The 23,441-nt window shown below is 39.1% G+C and overlaps 1 protein-coding gene across 1 annotated transcript in view; it reads right to left on the bottom strand.

Moving 5' to 3' along the window:
- The window catches only part of DENND1B (DENN domain containing 1B), a gene marked incomplete at its 5' end in the record, with an annotated part of 194,116 nt that overhangs the window by 115,940 nt on the left and 54,735 nt on the right, over positions 1–23,441 (bottom strand). The window contains 4 exons of the mRNA XM_006036702.3: positions 2,389–2,442; positions 4,275–4,334; positions 11,006–11,086; positions 14,429–14,498. Coding sequence (XP_006036764.1) covers positions 2,389–2,442; positions 4,275–4,334; positions 11,006–11,086; positions 14,429–14,498 — 265 coding nt within the window. The remainder of the gene's footprint in view (positions 1–2,388; positions 2,443–4,274; positions 4,335–11,005; positions 11,087–14,428; positions 14,499–23,441) is intronic.

Genomic DNA, 23,441 nt, shown 5'->3' with positions numbered 1-23,441 from the left:
CTCAGCCCTTATAGTCAGCTGGTGCTTGGGCTGTATACCCTCCTCAGAGCACAGCACGCAGAAGTTCTTCTCTTGCTAGGCCATGCAGAAGTGATGGCACTGCTGACTGCCTGGGCACAGGATGGAGTTCTACGTGCCCTGTGCCCAGGAGGGAATTTGGCCTGAGCTGGAGCTAAGCTGCACTTGACAGTAAAGGTGGGGTTGGCAGGATAGAAACTGCAGAAGGCAAGCAAGGAGAGTGGGGGGCTGGCAGCAGCTGTGGGTCTGACTCTGACCCCAACCTGGGCTCAGGGACAATGTCAGAGCTGCAGCAGACACCTGCCCCACCTCCACTTCGTATGCAAATCTAAGATGAGGGGCTTTTCTCCCCCCTGCTTAGTAGGGCAAAAACCCCTTTTCTTAGATTTGAGTAAACATGGTACGTACCATTAGGTACTCACATACCACATTCATCTTTTCTCCAAAAATTAGCCTTGCTAAACTGGAGTGCATATCTTAAGTGGGGAAAGCTGATTTTTCTGTCCAGAATAAGAAGCATGGAGATGCTATAAGATGGCTTTGCTGCTCTTCTCTCTCTTCCCTCCAGCAGCTGCATGGGGCAGAATTCCAGCAGACACACATCCAGACCTGGGGAGGGGCTTCAGTATTGTAGTTGCATTCCACTTTGATTCCTATTCTCTAAAAAGTTTAAAACAAACTGAATAAACAGTATTTCTACTCAGGCAACACTGAGGGAGTCAAGTGACAAGCTCATTACAAGCTACCCGATTCCTGCTAATGCTCTTCACTCCACAGTTGTTAATGCCCGCCCCCCTTTTAAATGGTCTTGATGTTCCACTAATCTGCAACTGTGGCACTGATGTCTACACAGTCAGATCGGTGGCAAGTTGGCTTGACAGTCGCACCCAGAGAATGGTGGTGGATAGGTCATTTTCGACCTAGAGGGATGTGGCCAGTGGAGTTCCCCAGGGCTCAGTCCTCAGGCCTGTGCTATTCAACATCTTTATCAGCGACTTGGAGGTGGGCGTGGAAAGCACACTGTCCAAATTCGCTGATGGCACAAAAATGTGGGGAGAAGTGGGCACACTGGAGGGGAGGGACAGAGTTCAACTAAATCTAGACATGTTACCAGGTTACCAAGGTGGGCAGATGAGAACAGAATATAATTCAATGCAGACAAGTGCAAGGTGCTGCATCTACGGAGAAGGAACCTGCAACATACCTATAGGCTGGAGAACACCCTTCTCAACAACACAGTGGATGAAAGGGATCTTGGAGTCATTGTTGACTCCAGGATGGACATAAGCCGCCAAAGCGAGGAAGCAGTCAGTAAGGCTAACCACACCTTGTCGTGCATCTACAGATGCATCACAAGCGGTCCAGGGAGGTGATCCTTCCCCTGTATGTGGCACTGGTCAGGCCACAGCTGGAGTACTGCATCCAGTTCTGGGTGCCACACTTCAAGAGGGATGTGGTTAACCTTGAGAGGGTCCAGAGGAGGGCCACTTGCATGGTCAGGGGGCCAGAGGCCAGGCCCTACAAAGATAGACTAAAGGGCTTGAATATATTCAGCCTCCACAAGAGAAGACTGAGGGGATCTGGTGGCTGTCTCTCAACTCACCAGGGGGGACCAGCAGAGAATAGATGAGGTTCTGTTCCCCAGGCACCACCTGAGATAACAAGGAATAACGGCCACAAATTGAATGAGAGCAGGTTCAGGCTTGATATCAGGAGGCACTACTTTATGGTTAGGGCTGCCAGGCACTGGAATAGGCTCCCAAGGGGGGGGATGTTCTTCCCTACCTTGGGGGGCTTCTATGATGTTCTCCCCTACCTTGGGGGGCTTCAAGAGGAAGTTGGATAGATATTTGGCTGGGGTATTATGATCCCAGCACTTGTTCCTGAACAGGGCAGGCGGTCGGACTTGATGATCTGTTCAGGTCCCTTCTGACCCTAGAAACTATGAAACTATAATCAAGCTATCCTTTCTTCAGCAAATCTGCTGTCTGTTCTGGTCTCTCTTCTCCTATTTCACAGCTCTGAAAACTGTTTTTCGCTGTTTTCAAAATTTTAGATATGACTACGGAGTCCAGTCTTCAGCCATAACTTTGACAATTTTTTTTTCATTCTACCTTCCCCAAACAAAGCATGTGAGGGGATGGAATGTGAGAAAATACAGTATACCAACTATAGTTTTCCTCCTTTGAAAATTTCAGTAAAACTCCTATTAACAATAGTGCAAGATCTGCAAAAGCAAAAAAGCAGTATATGGCTCCAACTTTGTAGGTATAGCCCATCAACCAAAATTACACATTTAAATCAGCCATTCTAGCAAAATGAGGCTGAAATCCATGCATTAACATTTAGAAAAGCAATTATACTACTTACACTTTCAGGGATAGTTGGCAATCCAGTTACATCAGGAGTAATGAAGTATAAATGCTGGTAAATAGAGAAAAATAATTAATATTTTTCTAAAGAAAGAGATGGAAGAGATGAGAAGTGACAAGGTCATTTAAAAAAATAGCCAAATATTTCCAATAGTTTCCCATGTTATTATGGGACAAAGAATTAACAGAGCAGGACCTGAAATAAGAATCTGTGGTGCAACAGATCATTTTTAAAAGATTGTTTGGTAGTACTGCAATGCTACTGGTTACTTGAATTTCAAGATTATCCCAAGATTAAAAATGAGATATAGATTAGTTTTAGGATTGGTTATTAAGCATTTGTGACAAATAATTTCCTCCTATTACATTTTTATATAGTTTTATTTAAAATAGTTTATATTTTTTCATTATACTTACTATTATTTATACACACACACACATACACGTATGTATAATGAAGAAAACAAACAGGCTGAAAATGGAAAAACATTACACACAAGAAAATAAGTTCATTAGGAAAGAAGACTGGTGTGTGTAGACCTTCACTCACTTTCAAAATCATCTTTAACTGGAAATATTTGTAATGTAGGATTCAAACTAAGACTACATGTGTTTGCACAATTCATGACAGATTTGAAGGACTTTATACAGCTTAGGTTGACCACCATATTCTTACCAGTTTAGACTAAATCTTGTAGGAGTAAAGCATTTGTCACTTTTTCTTAGTACTTACATACTAAACAGTCACTGATTACCTAGTTTTCCATGTATTTATTTTATATTTATTTATTTTAAATTAAATTTTACACAAATGGCCTTTTAATTATGATAAAAATAATTATTTTAAATGTATTATGCACATATTGTACTTTTTATGTTTTAACAAATTTAGAATGGATTTCTAATCACACTTGGAAGAGATATAAGTATGTGATGAAGTATGTAAACTTTTAAATGTAGCCCATTTTTAATCAATATTATCAATTCGTGTTACGTTATGTGAGAAGCTCTTTCTGACCATCTTGATGCACTTAAAAGAACATTTTCTCCACAACAATAATTAATTAATCTGGCACAAGTTAAAAATCTCAAAGATTAGCTATAAAAAATACATTACATAGACATTGCACCGTTTGCATAATAAATAATCCAAGATACCAATTTACATTAACACAGCAATGAAGGACAAAAAAAATTTTTTTTTTACAGTTGTCAAGATGAGAAACACATCCAGATCAATGCGAAAGCCTTAATTTTCTGTTTACAGTATTATTCCAGTAAAAATACAGTTCATTTGTCCACAGAACATAATTCAAAATAGAATCTGTGAGATGGTAATTTAATAAATATTGCAAATGTTCTCATGTTCTATAACAGAAATAATATTCAGTTCTACTAACAGAACATCAGGTATATACTATGAGAAGCCATCATGCTTTACTGTTAGCAGCTCACAGCTTGCATGACTATTTCCAGGAGAAATAAAGTGTCTTGGAGTACTGTTATTTATTATGAGATCTCTTAAAAAGATGCACAAGATCTTCTAAGAGATAAGAAATGAACAAATGCTGCCTGTTATAATGTAACTGCTACTTAAAAAATGGCAACAATAATAAATGTATGTGATTTTTGCTCGTTCCAATTTTAACCATTATTTTCTATTGGATTGTAATTCACACATACTGTAATTCTGAAATTAAGTTTAGTAAACAGAAAATACATTAACATAACATTGCATGTTTTAGACTAAAAAGCCACAGCATAATCATTTCCCAAAGGACAGATATAAATAGCCTGAAATCAACAAAGATATCAGATGGCAAGTAATTATTTCTTTCATCAGAGCAGAGCAGGTTTTAAGTAGTCAGTGCCTTTCAAACTCACCGATACTAGGTAAGGCTGTTTTTTCAGAACTTGTTCACTTGCAAAAAACATCTCTTGGTTCTTATGCAACATGAGAGAAAGATTTAAGAGTTCATTTTTAAACCAAAATACTAATCTCACCAACAAAATTTAATCTCTGAAATCCTTGTCTGAATTCCTTTTGACGTGTAATATTTTTAGAACAACAGAAATCCTGTCTTAATCAGTAAAATTCCAGCATCTGATATTTTAAACAACAATGTAACTTTTATTAGCTGGATAAAAATATTTCAATGGAGAATGCACAATTTCATGAATGAAATGGGCAAAGGAATGTGCTATTGTAAGTGCAAAAGAATGAGAAAACAAAGGCTAGGTACAGACATTCAAAAAGCCTGAAGCAGAATTGATCTAAGTTACGCAGTTTTCTTTAAGCAGCATAGTTTAGCTCAGTAGCCAACAGAGCATGCATTTGCCTGGGGGAGGGGGGGGATAATTTAGACTGGGTTCTGCCATTTTTTAACCAGTTTACATGTGTTAACTTCAGTTCTTTTACATGTATAAAATGGTTTTGTGTGTCGAACCTCTGTTTTGTTATGGGTACAAACCAATTTCCGATCACTTTTACTGGTAAAAGTGTAATGTCTGTACCCAGCCAAAGTGAAATATATGTTTTGTTCGTTGACAGAGTTATAGAAAATATATACATTGTATACTATAGAAAAAAGTTTGCACAGGAGTTAGAATTCAATTTTTGAATAATTGATGACTATAACCCACTCATGACAGAATGATTTACATCAGTTATTTTGGATGGCTGCTCTGATTCCAACTTTTTAGCATCAAGGTAGTCACACTATGACACAAAAGCACAAGGGTGTGTTTGAAACTCGGGTATCAAAATGGGGTCACAGGTGTCAGTCACCCCAATATAGCTCAGTTTAAGACGGTAGCTGTATTAAATGGTACAAACACTCAGAAGTATGTTTAAGGGAAAGGTCAGGTTTAAGTGTGGGTACAGTCATCCATATACCTGTTCCTAGTGCATAATCAAACCACAAATGGCTGACTCCTGATAAAAGGGAACTGTTACTACATTTTAGTCTTGTTAGTCTTTCACAGCAAAACATTTTAGAGTGAGTGATCTGAACTACATTCTACCTCTATTATCATGAAAAAATAGTTAACTATAGTAAAGTATCATTTGTAGAATCTTTACCATTGATGTGCAAGACTGAAAGAACATAGCTTGGTGTTCAGAGGCCTGACGCTGACAGAAAAGACAGGCTTTTACTAATTTACTAAAAGACAGGCAGCAACTAATTTGATCTGGATCCACTTGAGGACATTAAACAGGAAATTCCATACTGCCATTTTTAGAGTCGCTTATCACAATATAATTTAATTTAAAATTTATCAGCATCCAAAGTTTAAGACTTACAAAATTTATGATATATGAGGGACTAGAAAAGGATGTAACATCTATGTACAAAGTTATATCAGAATGTGACAAAAACAGTTCCCAAATTCCTGCAGCCATGACCTTTATCAATGTCTACACACCTCTATCAAGTTCAGTAACAATTTTTTACCCAGCTTAGTTGAATATGTCCATTTGTTTATTTACTATAGCTCCTACCAATCTGGTCCCACGCCACTTGCTTTGCCTTTGGCAACGGGCCTGCATTTTTATAAGCAGTTTTCATTTAAATGGTTTCCAAAATCCTTTGAATTATTTAGCAAACTGCAGTGATGCAGACACATTTGGAAGCATCAACATTTGAAAATCTTACAATGTCAAGGCAAAGCTAGGGAGACTCGAGTTGGATGACAGAAGGTTAACTTCATAGTCAGCACTGTGTCATTTGAGTGTTCTTAGCTGTCGTCCAACAGAGCAAATAGCCTAATGTAGGCAAGCCCTCTCAAGTGAAATGAGCAACTGTGTGTGCAGCACTTCACAAGTGGTTAAGATAGGAAATGAAGAAGCTTTCTATTAGGGCTGTGCAAAGCTTCAGTCCCTGATTCGATGCGGCGGAGATTTGGCCCAATTTGGTGGCCGAATCTCTGAGGCTGAATTGAATCAGAGGACCCTTTAATCTCCCCAAATCAAATCAGAGCCCTCCAAATCAATTTGGAGAGATTTGGAAAGATTTGATGATTCAGACATAGACACAGCTTTAAGTGTTTTGTCTACAAACCTCTAGGTAGCAGGCGGCTCATGACCACTACGATGCTGGGGCGCATGGAGAGTCCCACAGAAGCGCCCCCCCCTCCCTCCCCCCGTGCTCCCTGGCAGACCCAGAAGTGGACTGCAAGTTCTTCCAGTCCACTTCTGGGTTTGCCGCCGAGCACATGGAGGGCTCCCCTGCATTCCTGTGGGACGCTCCATGCGCCCCAGCATCACAGTCTTCACAAGCTGTGTTAGTACCTCAAGGTATGTAGAATAGACAATTAAAGCTGTGTCTAATGTCTGAAACGCTGATTCTCTGAATCAGCATCAAATCTTTAGACCTGGATTCGGCCAAATTGAATCAAGGACAGTGATCCAAATCAACGAATCAAATCAGTGTCCCCGATTCGGGTTGAATCCGAATCTGAATCGAATAGGGCCCGCTTCACACACCCTTACTTTCTATTACTCCTGTTACTTCAAGGAGAGACATTGGCAGACCAAGCTTGCTGCAAGGGTCCATCAGCTGGGCAAAGGCAAGCTGCTAGAGGGAAAGCAGGCCAGATAAAGTAGGGATAGGAGCTGCCCCTGGGGTGTTATCATCCAGGAGCTAGCTGCCCTACACTAAGCAGCTAAGGGGGCAGAAATGTTGGCAGCCCAGAAGCAAAGAACTACAAGCAGTTAAGCTAAACCAGCAGAGAAGGGAAGCCTGGTCACCAGGCCAAAATGGAACCTCATGTGCATGGCTGGAGAACCATCCGACAGGTAGGGGTGTAGTCTGGAGGCACATAAACCAGTGCCTGAGACCTGACAGTCAGTCTGGCCCTGCAGGCAGCAGGTAGAGGAGCTCCTGAAGGAGATGGCTGCAAGAATTGACTGGCTGATACCCAAGCTGTCTCAGAAGGCTGCAAGGAAAGAACTAAGGGGGACTCATAGCTTTCAGGAAAGTAATGACCCAATGTTGGGAGGATTTCTGTTGTACAACCGTTTTGCTTGTGTTTATATTCTGATTAAGCTAACTGGAGGATTGGGCTGTGGCTACAGGGAAGGTGTGGAGGCCACAGAGTGGTGATTGGTGGGACATTCACTGTTAGCCAGCCTGGGGTCAGGAACCCAGAGGGCTGTGGGCTGGTGCAGACCAAGGCTGGGAGAGTCAAGGCCAGCAGAAGTGGCCTAGCCAAGGGGTCTGGGACCCAAGGGGTTGAGGCTAGTGTAATGAGTTACCCTGAAGCTGGGAGAGCTAAAGCCAGTGCCAGGCAGCCTATCCTGGGATCAGAGACCTAGTCGGTTGAGGGCTGAGGCACTGAAAGCAATCTGGCCCAGGGTCCGGGACCTAGAGGAGGACTGGGAGTTAGCCTAAGCAGCCTGGCCTGGAGTCAATGACCCTGGAGTCAGGGACATGGCCTGGCATCAACTGTGGGGAACCAGGCCAAAGCCTAGAGGATTAAGGCCATAGCAGTGGGATGGAAACCACACCACGTTTCAGCTGCACGAGCTGAAAGGGATGCAAGCTAAACTGGGGTGGGCCCAGAGAAAGGCAAGAGCCTTGCCAGGACAAGGGGCATAGCAGGCTGACTGGAGTGTCTGATGGGTGGGACAGAGGGCTCAGTGGACAACTTAAAGGAACACCTTTAGAACTGCCTAGGAAATGACCTGCTTGGAGGCACGGAAGCGGAAAGGGATCTTGGAGTCCTAGTGGACTCCAAAATGAACATGAGTCGTCAGTATGACGAAGTTATCAGAAAAGCTAATGGCACTTTATCGTGCATCAGCAGATGCATGACGAACAGAACCAAGGAGGTGATACTTCTCCTCTATCGGGCGCTGGTCAGACCACAGTTGGAATACTGAGTGCAATTTTGGGTGCCGCACTTCAAGAGGGATGTGGATAACCTGGAGAGGGTCCAGAGAAGGGCCACTCGTATGGTTAAGGGCTTGCAGGCCAAGCCCTACGAGGAAAGACTAGGGCACCTGAACCTCTTCAGCCTCTGCAAGAGAAGGCTGAGAGGTGACCTTGCGGCTGCCTATAAGTTCATCATGGGGGCACAGAAGGGAATTGGTGAGGCTTTACTCACCAAGGCGCCCCTGGGGGTTACAAGAAATAATGGCCGTACTCTAGCAGAGAGCAGATTTAGACTGGACATTAGGAAGAACTTCTTCACAGTTAGAGTGTCCACGGTCTGGAATGGGCTCCCAACGGAGGTGGTGCTGCGTCTGACTGGGGTCATCTGAACCCAGCACTCTTTCCTGCCTATGCAGGGGGTCGGACTCGGTGATCTATTGAGGTCCCTTCCGACCCTAACATCTATGAATCTATGAACCTGCAAGGTATGGACATGGCTACAGGGGCAGATGGAAGCCATGAATAGTCCATTGGGCACCTGGTGCCTTGAGGCATGAACAGGGTCAGGAGAACCCTAGCATAGTGTCCAAAGGACAAGGCAGAGCTAGACTCGGCTTGCTCTGGGGCCCCCGGGGCAGCCTCCTAAAACCTTATAAATAACACCAAAGCGTGACAGGCAAGGTAGAAAGAAAAGATACCCCAAGAAACTAGAGTGAGGGCAGGGGTCTAGTGGTAGAAGTATTAAGGAATACTCTTGCCACTTAATACAACTGTCCCATACCGATTTTGGCTCGGACTTTTTAGTTAAGAATACTCCTGTAATACTACTCTTGCAAAAGTGTTAACTAATATTTTATTTCAGAAATGTTCCACTTACAGGTGATTGCTGAAAAATAAATAAAATTGCTATTTTGAAGATGCTAAAAAAAATGTGTGTGTCAAGGGGGGAAAGAAATACTGTGGCCACAAAAAATATTCATGAATTGTAAAAAGTGCTTTACAATGAGAGACCTAAAGAACTCCATCTGTTTAGCTTATCAAAAAAAGATTGGAGAAGTGACTTGAATACAGTATATTAGTATCTTCAAAGAAAGAATGTACCAGCACTCTTTACCTAGTGGAAAAGGCATAACCCAGGACCAATGGTTAGAAGCTGAAATTATTCAAATTCAAATTAGAAACCAGGCACAACTTTTTAGCAGTGATTAATCACTGGAACAAACTACCAAGGGAAATAGTGGAATCTTCATCTTACGTCTCCAAATCAACACTAGATGCCTTTCTGGAAGATATGCCTTAAAAGGTTAAACCACATTAAGTAATGGGGCTCAAAACAGGGTAAATGGGTTAAAATTAATGGCCAGTGATATAGAGAAAAGTCAGCCTGTATAATCTAACGGTCCCTTGTGGTTTAAACACTATGAGCCTATGTAACTTGCGCATACCCACTTTTTACTGTTTCTGTCCTGCTAATTATGATATTTCACTAGGGAAACAATTATTTGCAAGCAGCAAAACCACCATGGATTCGTGATCACTTTGTTTCACATGTGCCAGTACCACACATGTGAGCAGAAAGGTCCTCAGCTCCAACAACACTGAGTTAGCTGCTGCAAAGCCAGAAAAGCAAGCAAAGAATACATGTTTATGCAGGCTATAGCAAACCAGAATTTATTTAACTTCTCAAGTATGGAGTGGTATAATAAGAAAAGAAGGGGAAAAACACCGCCACACACACAAGATTGAGAATCTAGATGAAGCCAAACCACTAGTTTCTAATAATTTTAAGGGTCGTTCATGACTTGAATCAGACTACTTGAAAATATTACTCCACATTACAGTACTAATAGACATCTGAAATACCGTGCATTATATGTTGAAATATTATTATCTTGCAATAATTTTACCAAAAGAATTGAGAAATGTATTCATATATTAACCTTTTCATATTTGATATAATGCTTGGCCTTCCTAGCTAACATGTATATATTTTAGCTTTTTGTTGAAAAACTCATATTCATTCAGAAAGTATATTAACCATGAAAGGTAAACTTGGGGTGTTTGTTGCATCTGATAAACAAATCAACTGCTAACAATAAGGGATATATTTAACATTTTGATTTTCTTGTGCAAGCCATATTTTGCCACGTGTTCAGAACTCAACCCTGCATCATGGAAAGAAAATCCAGCATGCACAAAAGTAATGTGGTTATGGACTTGTTCATTGGTTAGCACCTGATGAAATCCTGAAACAAAGCAGCAAAGCTACTCCTGTACTTCTTTCTTGCACAAGAGGCGAAAGAGCACTAGCAGACAAGAGAGACTAAGCATAGACTTGTTCATGTAAAATTCTGTACCTCTCCATACTCAGGGCATGAACAGGCACTCCTGATCAACACCAGGAGCAACTTGTGTTACTCAACTTAAGCAGCTAGCATTGCAATAGAGAGAAAGCAATATTGCCAGATACTATGGTACTTTACCTCTTACCCAGACAGCAAATCTCAATTTCTGCTAGTTTAGAATTAGGGTTCTAAGCTAGCAACATTGCAATATCCACACACACACAGTTTCTACATAATTATTAGTGAATAAGTTATTGCAAGCCATTTAAAAAGCAGCAGCAAAAGAACCAGACATTTATAACTAAGTACAAAAGCCTAGGTTCTGCCTGGGTTTACTGACCACAACAAGTGCTAAACTGGTTTATGGTAGGGAAATGTTACACATAGTACTTACCACATTTAAACTGACAGGAGTATTTGCATTTGGCACAGGGTGGTTATATAATGATTTTAACAAATCATTTAAATCATTTTCCTATGGGAAATATTAAAAAAGAGTACTTAATCATGTAAAAATAAAATAAATTAATTTTTTTAATGATTTTACACTTAATCACACAGATAACTATATTTTATAATACAGCAGCTAAATGTTAAGGCATAGGCCCACTCTATCTTTATGCCTACAGAACACACAAATTTTGTAAGTTCCAAAATCAGTTGTTTCACATTCACATTCTTTGTCTACATTCCCTAGGTTATGCTTGTAGTTTAACAACGTTACTCAAACCTCTGTAAAATGGCATTAATAAGGCTGCTGAGCCATATTAATAGTAGTTTAGTAGAGCATAGAACAAAGCTACTGACCTAAGCTGGCATAATATTGTCTCTGAAATGGGGCTATTCTGTCTCTCACAGACAAGATTCCCTATTCATACTTGTGTTCTTGAGTTGGCTGGATATTCCTTCATCTCGTCTCTATGTGCAGCAGGGCTTACACAAAATGCATTTCCACAAATGTTGTTGGGTGGCACAGTATGTGCATATTCTTTGGGGATTATACACCTCACTGAACTGATAGGCTATGGCTCCTCCTAATTCCCCAGAATGCTTTGATACTACCATGACCAAATAGGGTGATAGATGTGAATGCCATATGAATGCCTGGTGAATAAACCTGTACACCCAACTCAAATGTCTCTGTTGTTACAGGATCTGATCATGGTGCCATGACCTGGTTTCAGAAACAGAACTGTACCTACAAGGATGTTCTGAAACTTAAAAATGGTCTTATTTGACTGGGAAAAGCACAATATTTTGAAATATTTTTAAAGTAATTTGACCAAAGATGATCAGTTTTGCATGGAGAAAGGGTTAAAATGTCAGTAGCTCCATACATTCAGTATTCCTACAAACTAGCTGCCGCCTTGCTGTGAAAGGTTGGGTAGACTTACTGGGATCTTGAATTAGTCAACATAGATTTTGGTTTACGTCCTAATTCAGATATCACAGTTACCCAAATCCAAGATGTCTCCAGAGACTATCCCCCCAACAGTAAGATTCTACGCATGGAAAATTAGAATTAAATTATTGAAATTAGTTCTAATTTTCGATGTACAGAATCTACGAAGTGGAAGGTTGTCTTAAATTCACCCCCCACCTCCACCCACCCCATCCCTTCTGCCCCTACCCCTTTCCCCCCCTGTGCCTGCTACCTGCCATGTGCCCCCCACCATATACCTCCTGCCCTTCGTGTTTCTGCCTGCACTCTGACCCTTACCCTCCATGCCTGTGCTGGGCCCTGGAATTCCCTGCCTCTCATATGCCTGTTCTCTCCTGCAGTCTATCCTCTGCCCCTTGCCCTTCTGCAGCCTGCCTTCTACCCCCTGCTTACCTCACTTCTGGCAAACACCCCCTCCCCTTCTGCTGCAGCTCTATGCTCCAGAGCACTCAACAGCAGTAGAATCGTGGCCTAGCCAGGGAGAAGCAGCAGAAGCTCCCAGCCGGACTGGGCTGGGTTGGGGCTGGAGGGACCAGAGTTGGAGAAAAATTTAAGTAGGGAGGGGGAAGCTGGCATAGGCACAGGGGGCAAGGGGTGTGGGACCAAGCTGTGGTCTCCTGCACACTTCTGGATGTGTGCTCCTCCCCCACCAAACAAGTTGCTCCGGCCTGGGGAAGGTGGTGGCTCAACTCAGGCTTCAAGCTCTGAGCCCAGGGCCAAAGCTGGAACTGAGCCACAATCTACCCTGGGTCAGTACTTGAATCCAAGATGAGGCAGTTCCCACTCCCCCCAACCTTCCAAGCTGACTGGGAGGATGGGAAACCTCATCTTAGATTTGAGTAAATATGGCACTATCTTTGACTGGGTAAGTGAATCACAAACTCCCTGATAATTATATCCGGGTAATGGTATGTGAAGACATTCACATATCTCAATGCAGTTAATGTTGGATTTATACACTGATATATAATACAATAGGATTACAGAATGGGCAGACACGTAGCTGTGCTGTGATGGTAAGGGCTATATTACAGCACCTTGTCAATACAGAAGCAGGGAGCAAGTAACAGCCTGGTAGAATTTAGGAAATGACTGTTAGAATTTAGGAAATTACAACCCTAGGGTGGAAGTGGACAGATAAAGCTAAACTGGTGTAACTTATACAAGCACAGTTCTACTCCAGAGACAGAAGACTAGATAGTAGACTAAACAAAATATTTCCCTTTCTTACAATGCTAGAACTTCAGCCTCATTAAGATGTAGACTTCTTGATTTATACTACTATAAAGTTGCAGCTTTGTCGGCTATTAAAAAAAAAAAAGGAATTTATTTGTTAGTGTGAAGGAGCACTAAGAAAGAGAAAAAGGTAAAAACAGCCAGTGCACTGTGTAAGCCCCAAAAAAGCCTTGCTATTTACAGTGAACTGCATTGGACTAAAATAAAACAAAGTTTAAAATGTTTGACTGTTCCATCTTGAAATAAGACTTGAACGTACTTTATATTGTTTTAAGTTGCCCAACTCCACTACTGTATTTTATTTATTATTGTAACTTTATAACACTTATAAAAGATTGTGAATTACTCTCCTCAGCTTATTTATGGTTATATGTTTTTCCTATTACAGTAGTTCCTAACTTCTTGAAATGCCAAGTTTCAGAAGCCTAGAGCATATGGTTAACTATTGATCCTTTTTTCCTCTTTTAAAATAAATATCTAGAACACCAACATACTTCAAACAAGAAGGTATAGCTTTAATGCGCTTAATAAAGACAGGTGCCAATACTGCTTCTCCTGCATAATCCTGGGATATATCTAATTGCTCATGAATATGCAAACTAAACTACCATGGTCTTCCCTGAACACTGCAAGCAATTTTCCCCTTCTAGTCAAGATGACAGTGTTATGAGAAGCAGTTTTTAGTTAGTATGAAGGCCTAAATAGTACATAAAATCTGATGCAGTTCAGAAAAAAGTGCATGGATCAGATAACCCTAAATCTCTGGAACTATCTGGTTAACAAGTAAGATGTCATATAGTTCTCCAGTGATGCGACACTGTTCATATTTAACTGAGGATTTGTTTATACAAGGACTATGTCACTTTGCAGCAGTGTATTCTCAGCAGCTTTTGAAAATACATGATATTCAAGAGATAGTGGAGGAAATATAACCCAATCCTCCCCTCCCCCATTCCTTTTTTAATTCCACTGGGATAAATGTAAAGCTTGCTGACCACTTGACAAAATTATAAAATTACAAAGATTTTTTATTTTTCTGCAAATTACATGTATTATTTAAACATGAAGACAATAAAAAGACAGTTTTGCAAGAATTAAAAATATTTTTCTTAGTCAAAGCAAGCAAGCATCTACAATTACCTGTTCTTTATCCAAATAATCTGCGAGAGTATTTAACAGCTTGTAGTATACCTCAAACCATGGCAGGTAACTAAAATAAAATAAAATATAATATATTTATTGATTAAATATAATAAGTAAATGAGTGCCTTTTTTCCACTGCACATACAGTGCTTACCACAGATTAACTGCTCACACTTCCAGCATACCCATTCCGAGAAAATGCTTACTGATATATTTTATTTATACCTGCATTTAAATACATATCAAGAATATTAAGCTCTATAGTATATAATTGCCAGACTGACATAATTACATTTCTTAAAATTGTAACTATTAAATATCCCTATATTTGCAAAATGTTTAATTCAGCTATATTCATTATAAAATGGTTGTTTTAGCACTTCATAGGAAAAATTTAATAGGTATGTCATGTAAAAAATGTCATGCAAGACAGACAGCCACAGAAAGTTCCATGTAAGTGAAGAATAACCTCATAAAACAACGAGATTTTTAAAACATTTTAAACTGAGAGCATTAATCACCTAATATTTATGATAAAATATCAAATTTTATCTTCTAATCTATCTTCCACCAACTTATGGAACACTCTATTAAAAACAATAATAGCATTGTACAACAGGAATGAAATAGCATCTGATGTTACTGCCTACACAGCATACTGCTAAATGGTAGAAGTCCAAGAAAAAAGGTTATTATCCCTGCAATAAATAATATAGTGCTGTGAAGCATTTAAGCAGTGCTAAATGGACTTAAATTGCATTTAATATGCATTTATGAGTTTGTGCATTTGATATCCATTAACTTATTTTTTTGTTGTTGTAAAAAACAAAAAGATTTGCATCAGACGTATACTTTATAGGGGAGGCATGTCAAACATGCAGCTCACAGGATGGATCCGGCCCATGGAGCCATTCCATCTGGCTCATCGGACTACAGGAAGTTGGGAGCATGGCCTAACAGAGAATTTGAGGCCCTGCTGGACATGGCCCTCAGCAGCAAGAGGGCAAGTGAGGACTGTGCTGATAAAACTCTGTTCACCCTGCAGCCACTTGGCCCACTGCCTTGCTGTCTCTGTTCTCCTCCCTCCTCCCCCATTGCTGCTGCATTTTACTCCTACTTTTGCAGTGTCTCCAATACTCCTAATGATGGACACTGCTACTTTTAAAATGAAAGAATACATCATGTTTCAAGCATGTCTTATATTTAATAAATCTTAAAAGAGTTCTTAAACAATACCAAGGTAATAAATGACATACTTACCAACTGCCATTTGCCATTTTTCTTCTGCCAGTGTTTTATCACAAATATAACAGTACACAGAAATGAATTCTACCATACCATAAATTACATAGCAGTTTAAAATATTTTGGAAGGAATTATTTTTAGTTTGCATTAAAATTTTACTAATGAAATAACTGTATGTGTTTTTATCACATCTAAGACCACAATCTACATTGTACAGAATGCTATTAATGTAATATTTCATAGCATATTTTTAATGATTCAAAGCACATTTTGTTTCCAGTTGTGATTTATAACTGAAGTATAAGTGTCAGAGATTGTTATAGCTGCTTCTCAATTGCTAATGGAAACTTCCAGATGCAGAGTTTTTTCCTAAATGTTTTTTTTCTGATGGGAGAGGGAATCTTATTAAGGGAGACCTTCCATGGTATAGAAACTAAGTCTCAGTCTTGTCCAATTTGTGGAATGGTTATATTTTTTTGGATAACAGCTTAGTTGCTAAAGCCAAGGAATAGACAGCTAGACAAGCTGCAGGAAGAGTCGCCAGTTCTAACTCTTGCTCTTTTCTCTAAGAGAAATTTAATTTATTATTTTAGCGAGGAACACAGTGATTATTTACATAACAAATTACTTTCAGTTTGCTATTCTTATAGCAGCTTCACTGTTGGCTCTTAAAAGAAATTCCTCCTCTTGCTGCTGTTCTTTCAAGCCTAATTGAAACATTTTTAGTTCATAAAAAACAGTCTTAGTTCACTCAGGTATGGCCTAATGCAAACGTTAAAATATCAAACTTTGTCTTCTGATCTATTTTCTACTACCTTATAGAACACTTCATTAAAAATAATAATAGCAGCATGTGAAAGAAATGAAATGGCATCTGATGTTACTGCCTACACAGCATACTGTTAAATAGTAAGAGAATTCCAAGAAATAGGTTATCATCCAGCTGAATAAATAATATTATGTTGCTCTGATGCATTTGCAGCTCTATAAGGTAAGTCTAAAAAACTTCTGCTTGGTGGATTTTTGACTGTAGCAGATGCAGAGAAGAAAGGACATACTCGATGCCAAAGGAAGGAGGAAAAACATATAGAATTTTTTATTTATTTAAATATAACTTTATATTTACTTCCTTAGAAGGGCTTAAGAGATGAAACACTTTTGAAGGAGTAAATTAAAGACATTTGCTTGGAGAATTAGAAAGAGAAAGTCATTCCATGTCAAATGAGTTGAATGGAGAAATGAACCAAATCAGAGGAGGGAAAGAAAGGAACAAACAGAGCACCCATACCTAAACTTATACAAGATGATCAGCCATAATTTATAGCCCAAGTAATATATAGCCCTTTTTTTCTTTATAAAAGGCAAGTAATAATATTTTACAGCCATCTTTGGGTGGAAAAAAAGTGGCCACGGAGGGGATGAGAAGACTGCAACAAGTTGAGGAAACATTTTTTGCCAACGATATTGAAAAAAGAATGCCATTGATCTTTAGGCTCCAAGGAGGGGAAAAAGAACAACCAATTCAATACTTACTGCAAAATAAAATTATGTGTAAAAGAAGTGTGGTGTTCAATTTATCTATCGCAGAACAACTGTATTGATTCTGGATTTTAAAATGTATCCAAATTTATTCAGTGCTTCCAGGGAGCTTAATTATTTACAATATAATTCCAACACCTCTAAGCTGTTACCTCAGGAAACCTTTTCCCAGAATGCAAAAGTGCATGTATAAACTGGCACATATTTAAGTTAACAGAGACAGTTGTGATATGTTGACTTGCTTTCAGAAGAGGGGAAAGAACTACTAATATTTTCCATTTCATGTAATATTCCAATTCTGATCGTCACACCAAAATTTACTGTGCAAAAAAGCACACTTCATTTTGCATATATCACTGCACAATACACGAGAAATACTACATACATATCATCTAATTTTAATTATTTTGCAAATTTAACATTTATGAAACGATTTTCAAAAAGTGGTTCATTAATTGGAAAAGTTTCCTAAGCTTACAGTGTGTACAAGCATTATGTTTAGATTTCCCTAACTAAGCTTAGGGAGAGCTAAATGGCTGTGTTCACAAGTGTTCACAAGGCTTAGGTCACCCTGAACTAGACAAGAACTAACTTTAGATCAACTAAGTTCTTGTTCTTCTTAGACAAAAACTAACGTTAGGGCTAAGGACAGACACTCAAAAAGCCTGAGCCTGAATTGATTCAATCTTTGCAGGTTAGTCTAACCTGGCTAGGCTAAACAGGTTTGTAACCAAACAGACATCCCCTCTGGACTGAAGAAATGTAGGCACATGCCTGCAGTGGCTCAGGCTAGAAGCCGGGGGGCGCTAGAGCAGCCCTCCCTTCCCTTCCAGAGTGCTGACCTGAGGGGGGCGTGGCTAGTCCCTGGCAAGATGTTCTGATTAAGGAGGGGTCCCACTTCCTCCCTTGCTCTTGATAACAGAGCACTAAATTACACAGCAGGGAGTTACACAGGGAGTTGTTTTGTTTGATGAGCTGACAAATGCTAACGACAGCCTCTCTCATTAGCTCAAGCTCTTCTTAAACAACTTTTTCCAAGGAAGGAACAGAGGAACATTAACAGTTACCTTGTGATTAGCTACAAAAAGCCCACAGCCAACACTGCCCTGTCTCCCTTTGTCCAGTCTCCCACAGCACAGACTGTAGCCAGCACGTGGCATAGTTTCATATTTTCTAGGGTCAGAAGGGACCTGACCAGATCATCAAGTCCGACTGCCTGCCCTGGGCAGGAACAAGTGCTGGGATCATAATACCCCAGCCAGATATCTATCCAACCTCCTCTTGAAGACCCCCAAAGTAGGGGAGAACACCACCTCCCTTGGGAGCCCATTCCAGAGCCTGGCAGCCCTAACCATAAAGTAGTGCCTCCTGATATAAAGCCTGAACCTACTCTCAATCAGTTTGTAGCCATTATTCCTTGTCATCCTAGGTGGTGCCCAGGGGAACATAGCCTCGCCTATTTTCCGCTGGTCCCCCCTGGTGAGTTTCTAGACGGCCACCAGATCCCAGGCCACCAGTATGTTAGCTAATGCTGAGAGGTGTCTGTGTAAGGCAGAGGAGAGGGGGAAATCCTTGCTTGAGCAGGGAGTGGCGGGGGGGAGGGGGAAGAAGCCAGGCAGATGCCCTGCAGTCTCTGCCAGAGCTGCAGCCAGGGAGCAGGGGGGATGGGCCAGCCCTCCTGGGCTGGAGCAGAGCCCCACCCAGAGTTGCAAAGCATCAGGGATGATGGAGGACTCTGACTTAACTTAAAACAGGAAGGGGTCTAGGACAAACATTGCATAAACTGCTTTGACCCAGATCACTTAAGTCTGATACTACATTCAACCAGGTTTATCTCAAACCGTTTTCAACTATTTTCAAGCTGGTTTATGTGCACTGAACATCTGCTCTGTTACAGGTTTAAACCAGTTTCTGATCACTTAAACCAGTTTATGTGTAATGTCTGTCCCTAGCCCTGATCAGCATGGGTTAACCAGTTCTAATAAACTCATACACATCTTCCCAGCACAGCTCTAGGGCTGGGAAAGCCTAGTCACTCTCCACAGCCTCGAGGCTCAGCTGTTCCTCCCTATCCCCACCCAACCAGGATATTTCGGCAGTCCCTGACTAGCCCCCCCCAATCGGGTAGCCTCCCCTGCAGACCCATCTCCTTCCAGATCGACCAGCCCCTGGACATAAAGTAAGCCACCTAAACCTGAGCCAGGTCCTGCAAACACCTGTTCACAGCCATAGGATGCAAAAGTAAACATTATTTTGTAAACTCTCTCATTCAAAGAACTTCAAAGTGTGGGTGCCAAACTTCAACTCTGTGACACATGCCAAAGTCAGCAAAGTCAAGGCTTTAAAATTTGCATGATTTTTAAAAAAAATAGAATAGACTGTATAGTCAGGTGTTTTTTTTAACAGTAATTCAATCTCTGATGGGTATATATATACACTGCATCTTTAAAAAGTCAAAATTTGGAACTATTTGACCATACTATTTGTTGTATGACAGTATGCTTATGAAAAGAGAAGGCACAATGTTAAAATCTTTTGTTATTTCACTGTAGTCAAAACAGCTCATTGCAGTCAAAGAGTCTTCAGGAAATTTTATTCTGAAACAGTTTTGAGGAAATCATCTGCATATACTCCAGATGAAGTCATGTACCCAGCTAACAGAGAGACTGATTTTCTTTCCAAATGGGTCAAAACATTTTAAATGATGCTTTTCAGAGATGTAGGGTATGTTGCAAAATATTGAAAAAATTGTTCCAAAACAATACAAGAAGGATAAAAATATTGCTTTTTTCTAAAAAGAAAGTGATCTCCACAAACCTAGATGGCTTCAGAAGATCTTAGCAAACAGGTGACTGAAGCTCAGACTGAAGCAGCTTTTAAAAAAAAAATGTTGCTAGAGGCTTTATACTTCTGCAGGGAATCCTCAAGTCAACAAAAATTAGGCTGAATTAGCCTGTTTCTTGAAAGCTAATAGAGAGATATTCTTGACCATTAGCCTTCTTTGAAAGAGTTTTCTGGATATTGTGCCATCCGTTAATCACATTGAAGCTCATCTTTTAGTGATCTAACACAACTTTGTACCATCAGGTATTATTTAAACTTTAAAATAATATTTCATAACCTACTTCAATTGCAACCTTTGCTTTTCATTACTACGAAAAATAATTTTATAGTCCACTTCAGGAAAGGCACTCCATGCTACAGGTATGATTGCTACATGTTGTGGGGAATAGGACTAAATAAGAAATCCGACAAAGTGACTGACCCTGCTAGAAGTTTCTCTCTGTTAGATTTCCTGCTCTGTTACCTTCTGGGAACATGTTAGCACAGTTTAATGGGTGACAGAGATGTAACATAGATATGTGGAGGGAGGGGAGAAAAAAAGGAATGAGAGAAGTGGAGGGAGCTTAACAGCAAATCCCCAAGCAATAATTTCTAACACTGTAGAACAAATTAAAAATGACTTTGTTAGTCTAGTATAGTGATACAGACTAGAGCATCATTTCAAACATCTTCAAACTAGCATGCAATTTAGAGAAAATTATTTTTCATACCAGTTGACTGTGATTAGTTCAGACTACACATATCAATGTCCCTGTGTTGTGCCATCCAGCAACATTTCAGGAGTAGCATGGTAATCCTTCACTTTGCAGTAGAAAGCTCTAAAATATGTCCTTTAACTACTGATCTTCTATTTTTCATTATCAATAGCATATTATAAAACACAAGTAATCATGTTTCAATCACTCAAAATATGAGTATTTATCTCTCAAAGTCTAGGAACTTAGCTCTACACTTATTGTACAAACAACATTTGAATGCAATTTAAAATTATGTACAGAAAGGTCAAATCAATGTTTTGAAACTAGTGATCCTTAACAGTGAGCTAAGGGAGGCTTTCCTTCCTTATAGGAAGGCATACAAACAGAACTGCCAGTTCAACAAGGTTTTTTCATGCAAGAAAAAAACCCACTGATTTTATACTCCCACATCTACCAAAACATCAGATTATTAAATCAAAATCATATAAAGGAAATAAAAGTTTTAGGAGTCAGGTATAATGCTTTAAAATGCCATATTATAAAAACATTCCCTTCCAGACTGAAGTTCGAAAAATAATTACTATATTTTAAAAACTGTTAAACCTAAGGAAAACAATGTTTAAATAGTTTTAAGCATGCCATTTAAACCCAAAACAGTAAAGTGTATCTTAAGGTATATCATTGTTGAATAAATAAATAAACAAATAAATAAATAAAAGTAATACCCAAAGCATGAAAATAAAGATAAGGCACCAAAAGCATCTTTATTTTTTTCAAGCAAATCTTTCCTGTTTTCCAACGGTATGAATTAAACATAGTTTCTGCCCATTTCTGTACTTCATTTACTGGAGAGCAGGGCACTGTCAGCACTGATATGATGCCAACTGGACATACAGGAGTATTTTTTCTTTGTATCTTTGTAATCTCCCCTGCCAATATTTATTTATAAGTTTTAATGCTAAATTTAATATGTAATATCACTTTTTCCTTATATAATGAGTAATAAACAAATATGTATGGCTATAAACCTGTCTTCCATACAGACAAGTGAATTTATACACATGCTAATTATGTTACACACACATCTCTTCTAGCTCTATCTTTATATCACTATATAACTTGCAAAAATAAGCCTGCATTTGTGTATGTTGTGGGGTAAGGGAGGAGGAAGAGGGAACAGCCGTGAGGAAGTATTTTACTTCCAATCTTACAGTAATTGTTTACAATTATTTGTAAATTGAGATGTGGGTTTTTTTAGACACTGGACAACAAAAACTCTTGTATAGAAATTTCAGGGCTAGCAGAAGGGCCTGAGCCTGCAAACATTTAATTCACATTGATAATCCCATTGTTTTGAATATGACTACTTATGTGGGCAAAGTTACACATATGTAAATGTTTGCAGGATTTGGGCTCTACATTTTTTTTGTAAATACTAATACTAAATACTGTAATACTAAATACATTTTAACACAGCACTATTGTACTGATGTACTGTATCTAAAAAAAAAAGTATTATGAGCAAGGGCAACTACTCAGCTATTCTTCTTAGACAAATCTTGTAATCCTTTGAAAACAACCGTTACATATGGTAGTTTCACTGTTTTCAATACAACTATCTTGATAAGTAAAAAAGATGGACTCCATTTAAATGTATGCCAGTGTCTGTGTGTTTACTTGAATGGCAGGTTTTTTTTGTTTTTGTAAAAACAGTAATGCAGAGAGGCTATCATCAGCAACAACAAAAAATTAAAAATGGTTTCACTATAACTGTGATAGTAAAAGGCTTGCAACACAGAAATAATAGTAGTGATAATGACAGCAGCATTAGCAACTACTCAACATTTTCAGGCAGATCTTTATTTTGAACAGAATAAAATAAAAAGTTGATAGATAAGAAAGGAGTTTCACACCTTCTTTACATTCATATATTTATTTTAAATACATTTTGTCATTTAATTACTTTGTAATCATATCAAAAGGATCCAATTAATATTGAAGCCCCTTTGTACTACACATTGTATTAACTTACAGGAACCATAAGGTAAAATTTCATAAAACACTAAGTGACTTAAGAAAACACTCTGAACCCTATTTGTCAGTCAAAATCATCGGGCTTCAGAATCCTAAAGGATTAAGACAACTCTCAAATTGAACTTAGATACCTTATTTAAGTGCTTTAAAAATTTTACATGTGCTCTTTACCCAAAAAAACCTTACAAACTTCTGAAAAACAAATGTGGGAAAATCTGACAACCTAATAACTCCACCTGTAAAAAGGTACTACAATAAATGTTGCTGTAATAAAATGTATAAATCTATAAAAAAGCCTACAATATGGTTTGAGGAAATGAATGTTTTACATTTTGAACTACAGTGACTTCTATCTACAAATGTGGCCATCACCTATCAAGAAAACAACAGCACAAGATTTTTCAGAGTTAATTAAAAGTGTATGTAAACATTTTCTTTTAATTCAAATGAGCCACAAGGCAGAGGCTCAAACTTTTATTAAAAATCATGCATCAGCTTTGTTGTAGTAACTAGACTTCTATCTCACTTGTGCTTCTAGTATAAGTCTGATAAAACTTTTATATTCATGAGTCAAAGGTTAAATAAAGGAAAGGAAATGTTTTCTGTCAAAGAGTCAGGTAACCACTAACAGTCCTGAACTATCAGCAGGA

This window comes from Alligator sinensis, unplaced genomic scaffold (genome assembly GCF_000455745.1).
Source record: "Alligator sinensis unplaced genomic scaffold, ASM45574v1 scaffold1621_1, whole genome shotgun sequence".
In the NCBI taxonomy this organism is placed as follows: Eukaryota; Metazoa; Chordata; order Crocodylia; family Alligatoridae; genus Alligator; species Alligator sinensis.
Note: the sequence above shows the minus strand (reverse complement) of the source record. Positions and strands in the feature narration are given on the sequence as shown.